The sequence below is a fragment of the Micropterus salmoides genome, unplaced genomic scaffold, assembly GCF_014851395.1.
Source record: "Micropterus salmoides isolate LMB-PRFRI ecotype aquatic unplaced genomic scaffold, ASM1485139v1 Ms_hic_scaffold_2, whole genome shotgun sequence".
Lineage (NCBI taxonomy): Eukaryota > Metazoa > Chordata > Actinopteri > Centrarchiformes > Centrarchidae > Micropterus > Micropterus salmoides.
The window spans coordinates 16,528,168-16,536,918 of NW_024041150.1; the positions used below are offsets into that span (position 1 = coordinate 16,528,168).

General features: G+C 40.3%; 1 protein-coding gene across 1 annotated transcript; it reads right to left on the reverse strand.

The window, feature by feature from the left end:
• Nucleotides 1–342: 342 nt before the first annotated feature.
• On the reverse strand, nt 343–7,825 carry LOC119911892. Its single transcript, XM_038730874.1, has 7 exons — nt 7,780–7,825; nt 7,523–7,663; nt 1,279–1,623; nt 1,076–1,123; nt 834–941; nt 686–720; nt 343–542 (listed from the first exon to the last, which is right to left on the reverse strand). Exons 1-7 carry the CDS (start codon nt 7,823–7,825, stop codon nt 435–437), a joined length of 831 nt encoding a protein of 276 aa, XP_038586802.1. The 3' UTR covers nt 343–434.
• Nucleotides 7,826–8,751: the final 926 nt, after the last annotated feature.

The following is an 8,751-nucleotide window of genomic DNA, read 5'->3' on the forward strand; positions in this document are numbered from 1 at the left end:
TTAACTCTGAGCAGCGCTGATAGCCTGCAGTTTATATTGAGGCCTATTACACATTTACAAATGCAGTGCCTATTTGCACTACTGACGTTACTATATTTGTAAACAGCACAATACTGTTTTAGGCTATAACCTAATTATATTTTAAACTACAGTAAGCTATATTTTATATACAGTACTTTACTATTGTACAGTGTATTTGAATTATACAGTGCAGTAATTTGAAAAGCAGTACTGTATTTGGAACAGTCAAAATAAATTCAGTTAAAACTGAAGCTGACCGTTTCATTACTTTATATTCATGTAATAAATATAAAGTGTTGGTCAGATGGTAATCTGCATGAGAAATACAAAATAAGAAAATTACATAATAATGTTCTGTTTGCAATACTACATAATATGAGTTGATGAGTTGCAGTTCCAGTTGCTTCCTGAGTCTATCTGCTGGCAGCGTAAATAACATGAGTTTCCACTTCTCTCTCTGATGCAGGCCTCCTGCTTCTGATTGTCTTTGGAAGGAACCTCAGCGCAGCAGAGTCCAGATTCTGAAAGAATATCAAGGATTTAGAGTCACATACTGTAACACACACACAGTGTAGCTGAGTTTGCCAAAAATATGTAAACTAGTGCAGTTGTGGGTTGTACCACAGAGGAATCATTTAAACTAAGACCATAACTCAAAGATCACCTTGTTGCCTTCTGGATGTGGTTCTTCATTCACAGCTAAACAACAGAAGACAAATGTCTGATTAGTTCATTATTAGTGTCCAAATGCTTTGCTTTGGATTTGTGCATCATGTTGACACCATTTACAACAAATTATAAATCTACTGTACCTGTCTGAAGTTTCCTGATTTTAACAGCCAGAATGACGACTATAGTGAGGAAAACAGCCAGACCAGATAGGATCACACTCATTAGGTTTCTCATTCCATCAGGTTTTTCTAAAAGAAAAAATCATAGAATTAGATTCTGGTTTTTAATCTAGTAGTTTCAGAAATGGTCAAGACTGAAATGACTGACTCTATGGTAACTTGCACAATGAAACACATCTTAAGGGAGAAAAGAAGAACCTTACTTTCTTCAAAAGTCTTCAAATCCACTTCATCATCAGAGTCACCACTACCTTTTTTAGAGAAAGAGGGGGATAAACTCATCTGAGACATATTGGTTTCTTGTTGTCTTTATACAGTATTTATATTACTGTGACATTATTTTTTAGATATATGGTGAATCTAATGGAAAATTATATGTCTGAATAAGGCTTGACTACAATCTTACCTGGAACATTTAAATGTGTTGCACTGGCAATGACTGTATGTTTGTCCATGTAAAATCCACAGAAATACAATCCAGAGTCAGATAAATCCACTTTTTTGATTTTAAGAAAGACAGTAGAAATGTTGGAGCTCATTTCAAAGTTTTGATTTTGAAATCCATGACAGAATGAAACTTTGCCATCAGACTCGTACATGGAGGAGATACAGCTGGGCTTGGTTCTGTTGATCAGTCTGAACCAGTCTGTCTGAGTTGGAGTTCTGGAAATGTTGGAGCACAGCAGAGTGACTTCTTGTCCACGCTGGACCTCCACAGTCTGAGACTCAGAAACTGAGACAGAGATCCAGCCTGAAACAAACAGCAGAGACAACAAGAGATTTATCCTTGAGTGGATAATGCAACAGTTACTGTAATGAGGCAACAACAACTATTAATTCAGTTCCAATTTACAATTTTAAATTCTGGTTGTTACATTATTTGGTGCTGAGAATAGCGAAGTGCCAGTACTTACTGAGGCTGCAGAGAAGGAAAGCTATTATCAAGGTAAAGCTCCTCATTGTGCATTTAATGGTGTCACTGCAAGATAAGTCTGTACTACTGTAAGTAGGACTTATAAGCACTACTACTGAGCTCTTATAAAGGGGTTTAGAGAGGCGGGGCGTCTTTTGTTTTTCATCTTTCCGCTCACACTGACCTATCAATGCATGCCTTTGCATATGTATTTAAGTTTCGAGCTAATTTCTAACAACATAAACTCTGAATGATGACTTCACATGAGTCTCTACAGTACCACGTTATATCTGTGTCAGATGCAGTTTGAGACCAAGCAAGAACCTCCTGGTCTGACAATTAAAGCCATGCAGAAGTAACTTAAAGAGGTGGTATTATGCTCATTTTCAGGTTCAAAATCCTATTTAGGAGTTGTACCAAAACAGGTTTACATGGTTTAATTTTCAAAAAACAGTCAGAGCAGACAGAGAGAGACAGCCAGGTGTGGGTGTGTGCTTCTGTGTCTGAGAGGAAAAGCAAGGTGAGATGATTAGCCTACTGTGGTTTGTTGTTGGATTAAACACAAAAGTAAGTTGGAGAATAAGAAGAATTAAAATGTAATATTTTCAGCTCCTTGTGCTAGTGTTATTTTCTAATCAATGTTTCATTATGACCATAAAATTGAATGGACCCCAGTGAGAATAGAACATTTATACTGGTGCTGATGGGGTTCCAAATAAAAATTTGAATCAGCAGGTCAGTAACTGGAATCAGCCAGGAAAAATGTAATCGGTGCATCTCTTACTACAGCGATAATCCTGTGTGTGAACCGATATTAGGCTGATACGGTAGATCTACTGTTGGGTTGGGTTTTGCGCATTATGATGTTAAGTGGCAGATCAGTTGGCCTGCTGTCGTTAATAAATATATATATATGTATATATATATATATATATATATATAAAAATGGACTAGAGCGGAAAATATGGATCTGATGCAATGCTACTAAACAAGCAATCCCGGTGAGAGGGGTTATATGCAGAGACTGTGGGATATATGGATGCTTCGAAACCCATCATCAACACTGACAAAGAAACAACTCCTAGCTCAGTGTTCCAACATCCGCAAACGGCAACTCCTATCACAACTACAGATTGATGAGGTGCAACAAATATGCTACGTCAAGGGGAAGCCAGGACGGCAGGTCAGCGGGGAGATGTCATCATCATCCCCACACTCAGAGATTGGGTAACAAGCCCCAATAACAACAAGCCCTTTCGGCACAGAATCACTCAACATAAGGGCGACTGACATACGATTGAAGATCATAACCAAGCTGGACCCCCAAGTACAGCGACCAAGATTGCCAAGGCTAAATGACAAAGTACCCTCTGAAAGTCTGCTAGAAGATGTGAATGCAGCACTACATACTATCCCTACTAAAGCCATAACCGAGACCAATAAGCTGATGTGCGCCACAGCAACAGTGATCTTATACATGCTAGGCTATAATATGAACACCACAAGCCACAAAGAGTATTACCCCCATGGAGGAGAAGGCTAGAGGCAAAGATCAAGGCAACACGACGAGAGGTTAGTCAGCTCTCAGAGCTACAGAAAGGTGCAAGGAAGGTGCTACCTAAGAAATACAACAACCTGTCGATACCTGAGGCTCTGGAGACTGCCAAACAAAGACTTAATGCTCTGGCTACCCGCCTAAAGAGATACAGGGGAGAAGCAGGAGCCAGGAGAAAAAAACAGATGTTCTCCACCGAACCATCCAAAGTGTACTCTCAGTGGCAGGGTAATAACACAAGATCAGATCCACCCAGGGCTGAGACTGAACAGTACTGGAAGAACATATGGGAGAAAGAGGCATCCCACAACACCAATGCTCAGTAGCTAGTGGATCTAAGAACAGATCACAGCAATCTCCCAGAACAAGAACCAGTGACCATTTCAACAGAAGAAATCCAAGAAAGAGTGGCAGGTATGAAGAGCTGGACAGGCCCTGGCATGATCCACACCGACTGGCAGAAGAAACTAACTGCACTCCATGAACGCCTGGCAGCACAAATGAACCAATTGCTGATGGATGGGACCCACCCAGAGTGGTTAACTCTATGATGGACAGTCCTAATCATGAAGGACCCCCAGAAGGGAACAATCCCATCCAACTACCTGCCAATAACCTGCCTCTGCAAAACATGGGAGCTCCTGTCAGACATCATAGCGGCTAAGATGAGTAGGCACGTGGCTCAATACATGGACAGGGCCCAGAAGGGAATGGGTAGTAATACCAGGGGAGCCAAGCACCAGCTACTGGTTAATAGAGCAGTCACTCGAGACTGCAAGACCAGGCAGACCAATCTGTGCAACGCCTGGATTGACTACAAGAAAGCCTACGACTCAATGCCAAATACATGGATACTAGAATGCTTGGAAATGTACAAGATCAACAGGACACTAACAGCCTTCATCAAGAACTCTATGGGGCTGTGGAAGCCAACTCAAAGCCAATTGCACAAGTCACCATCAAGTGCGGCATATACCAAGGCGATGCACTATCCCCGCTGCTGTTCTGCATAGGCCTGAACCCCCTCAGCCAGATCATCACAAAGACTGGCTACGCATACTGTTTCCGAAGTGGAACAACCATCACTCACCTCCTCTACATGGATGACATCAAGCTGTATGCCAGAAATGAGCGAGACATCGACTCACTGATCCACACTACCGGGATCTACAGCAATGACATTGAAATGTCGTTTGGACTGGACAAGTGTGGTCGCATGGTATCAAAAAGAGGGAAGATGATCAGAAGTGACCAGAAGGCCACATTGCAGATGTTCAGGACAGCTACAAATACCTTGGGGCTTTGACATTCTTCTCTTCTAACAAAAACATCTTCAGGTTTTTTTATCAAAGCCCAAAATCTCTCCAGGACCCTTTGCTCTGTGCAAATGCATACAACAATCAGCAAGCATGTGAATGTAGGTGTGTGCATGGGGGGTGCGTGGAGGGCAATAAAGGCGGGGAAGAGCGAGGAAAATTGCACATGTGGCGCGCAGAGCTTAAGCAAGGGTGAAGACCCAAATAGTTTCCATATGTTGAGTGAGAATGTGAGTAAAGCGTGTAAATGTGTATGTGTGTGTAGGCTAATACAGGAAAATAGAAAAAAGAACAACACACAAAGCATGGTATATTAGATCCTGGTTGCCAACTATATAACTACCACTTTATCACACATAGTAGCCTACTTTCAGCGGCCATGGTGCTGGAGTTTAGTCCTGATAAAGTATAGTTACTGACTCTGCACACAGTGGCTGTAAGTAACACAGGTAAAAATTCACAAAAGTAATACGTTTTCTCATGTAGCTCATGCTTTTATCCGAATCAACTGAAAATTGCTATACATGTCAGAGGTCGAACGCCTCAGAAGCAACTAGGGGTTAAGTGTCTTGCTCAGGGACAAAATGGCAGATGGGTCACAGTGGTGGATTGAACCCAGGTCTCTCACACCAAAGGCATAGTCTTATCCACTGCACCATCGCCACCCATAAATGCAATAACTGCCACTTCATCACACAGGAACCGGCGGTGAAATCACTACAATAAAGCTTCAGGTCACAAAGACACAGTTAGAAACCTATCTCTGCCAAGACACATGTGAAATCGCTCTTGTAGTGATATAACACATCAGTCCATCCAGGTAATCCGGCCGAGTCCTTTTCTGCTTGGATATATTTTTTTGGACGATAGCTGCGGTGCTGCACTGATTCTCTTTAGCAGTCGAGGCAAACAGCAGAGTTTGTGTAAAGTGATTAGTAGTGATTTAGCAATGGCACAAGAGATTGGTATACATTTACGAAAAGATCTGTTTTCTTGTTCTGTAAGAATAGCAATGCTTTTAATATTGGTGTTGTGGAGACTTTTTTCTCTACTCATACAGACACTGTTACCACAGGGGGCTGGTCTATTTTATTGTTTTTCTCCCTCACTATTTTTCAAACAATTCTAAATACAGCAAGTACTTTAATTGTGTTATAAGCTATTCTCTTTCCTTTCAAGTAAAGTGTACCTCAGTCACTCCTCCCTCCTCAGACTATCTCACTCTCTCTGTAAGTGACAGACATCAGTGTCCTTTCTGACTCCTCGTCCATCACACATAGGCATGCTCTTTTCTCTCTCAGAGTAAAGGCAGACAAAATAATGGAGACAGATGCTTTGACCGAGGGAGACATGAGTGAGAAAGTTAAAAATAACTCTAATTTAATTTGACTCCTTCCACACACAAAAACACAACAGCAGTTTATTTTGAAAAAGCATCAGTTCCACTCTGAGCTGCAGTTCCAGTTGCTTTCTGAGTCTATCTGGTGGCAGCATACACAACATTTGTCTCCACTTCTCTCTCAGATGCAGGCCTGCGGTTTATTTTTGCTTTTGGCTGGAAGCTTAGAGCTGCGTAGTTCAGGTCATCTGAGTCCAGATTCTAGAAATCAAAGTATATAGTCACATATTGTATCACACACACTGCTGAGTTGCCAAAAATCCACAAACTGGTGGATTTGTAGGTTCTACAACAAAGGAATAATTTAAACTAAGATCATTTTAAATGTTAAGACATGATTTTAAATACAATCCCTGCTGTTTTTCACAATTTAAGCTAAACCTAAGACTGTTTTAAACTGATCATTCAAACAATAGGATTAAGTGCTCCACCTTACAGTAGTCACATTTGAATTTTAAAATAACAATTTTGTAACTGTTTGTTGTTTGTCACTGAACTACAAACAACTACATGCAACTTTATAACCATAACACACAGTCAATATAAATGAATAATGTGTTCACCTTGTTTCCTTCTGTCTGCAGTTTTTCATTCACAGCTAAATGGTAGATAACAAACTTTAATTATTATTGAACATAGACATTACTTTGGACTTGTGCATTATGTCTATTATCTACAAGAACAATTATAGAATTGAGGCGGCTGTGGCTCAGGAGTAGAGCGGGTTGGCCGTTAATCAGATTGGCGGTTCAATTCCTGGCTCCCCCTGGTTGCGTGTCGAAGTGTCCTTGGGCAAGATACTGAACCCCAAATTGCCCCTGGCGGCTGTTCCGCCAGTGTATGAATGTGTGTGAATGTTAGTTTCCGTTTGAGCACTTAGGTTCAGTGTATGAATGTGTGTGACTGGTGAATGCAGATGTAGTGTAAAAGCGCTTTGAGTGGTCAAAAAGACAAGAAAGGCACTATACAAGTACAGAGCATTTACAATTAGATTCTCTTTTCTAATCTGGTTTTAGACATGAGAGATTGAAATTATTGACTAAAATATTTGCACAATGAAATAAATCTTGAGAGAGGAAAACCTTACTTTCAGTCTTAAAAGCCACTTCACCAGATTAAAAAAATGTTAAAAAAAAACGAGTTAAATAATTTCACATGTATTGTCTTTTAGTTTATCTTTATGCTTATTACATGTGAGATAAACTATAAATATGATGAGAAAATTAGATCTCTGAAAAAGGAAAGGCTTGAACACAATCTTACCATTAACACTTAAATGTGTTGCACTGGCAATGACTGTATGTTTGCCTGTGTAAATTCCACAGAAATACAGTCCAGTGTCAGAGAAATCAACTTGTTTGATTTTAAGAAAGACAGTAGAAATGTTGGAGCTCATTTCAAATCTTCCATTTTTAAATCCATGACAGAATGAAGCATTGTCATAAGACTGGAACATGGAGGAGATACAGCTGGGCTTGGTTCTGTTGATCAGTCTGAACCACTCTGTTGTAGTTGGGTCTCTGGAAATGTTGGAGCACAGCAGTGTGACTTCCTCACCAGACTGGACCTCCACAGTCTGAGACTCAGAAACTGAGACAGAGATCCAGCCTGAAACATACAGCAGAGTACTTGTAATAGAGTAACATGACTGTAAACATTATCTCTTAATAAATGACAGCAAGTTAATAATTTGAAGCTGGGAGTAATTCAGTGGCAGTACTTACTGAGGCTGCAGAGGATGAAAGCTGTCATCAAGGTAAAGTTCATCATTGCGCGTATGACTGAAGCTCTGTAATGTCCGTAAATGAAGTGTTCCCCACGAAGGGCGTTCTCAATGCAAAGAGGCGGGCTGTTTTTTGTTGCTTATCATGTTGCTCAAACTGACTACATAGATGCTTTCAGGAGTGTTGAAGCAAACGTTAAACCTCACAGAATACAAGTCAAAGTTATATTTCAGAAAATGTTCATTCACAATAACCTTCACACCAAAATACATACAATACAATCAAAAAAGATAAGGATAAGGTAGCTGAGAGGTGTGATGTGTAGAATCACAGCAAGATGCTCAATTTGAGATGAAAGTTAACATGTTAATGTCAGACAATATTTAGATATTTCCTACAGATGGGAATGTGTTCTGTAGGTAAGCCTGGATGAAACATTGGAAGCGTAGTCCACCTGTGGCCCTGAACCTAGCTGCCACACATTGTGATGTGATTTAACAGGAACCTGTAGTGTTTATTGTCATGCTTTATTAATGGAAGCTGCTCTCTGTGAATGCTGTGTCTGGAGGCTGATATCAGGGGACTGTGGTGACCTGAGTGTTCCTGGACACATTTGTAGATGATTCTTACACTATTACAGTGATCATTGGTGAAAGTAGCCTTCTTCTTTGGGGTCTATAATGGCCATGGGTGGATAAATCTGACCTGGATAAAGCCTGGTCTATGATGTTAATGTACTCTGACATCAATGTATCGATCCACTGTAGATGACATTAGTGGTCACATGTTAGAAATTTATGGCTGTGGTAGTTATGTGTGTAAAATGTTTGTACAAAAAAAAAATCCCGAAAGGGTTTAGTAAAGTCATTCCTTTGGTTCTTTCAGCTTAAAGAATACAAACCCATAGCATACTTAAGTCTTCCTTTGGTAGAATTTTCACTGCTGGTCACTGTCTAAACTTTGTCTTTCTAA

Bases quoted from the DNA above. Each gene is read 5' to 3' on its own strand.
- LOC119911892 (XM_038730874.1), bottom strand. From the start codon at position 7,825: ATGATGAACTTTACCTTGATGACAGCTTTCATCCTCTGCAGCCTCA. The intron at 1,124-1,278 runs GTAAGATTGTAG...TCTCTAAAAAAG, and splicing joins AACACATTTAAATGTTCCAG to GTAGTGGTGACTCTGATGAT. The intron at 543-685 runs GTGATCTTTGAG...ATATTCTTTCAG, and splicing joins CACATCCAGAAGGCAACAAG to AATCTGGACTCTGCTGCGCT.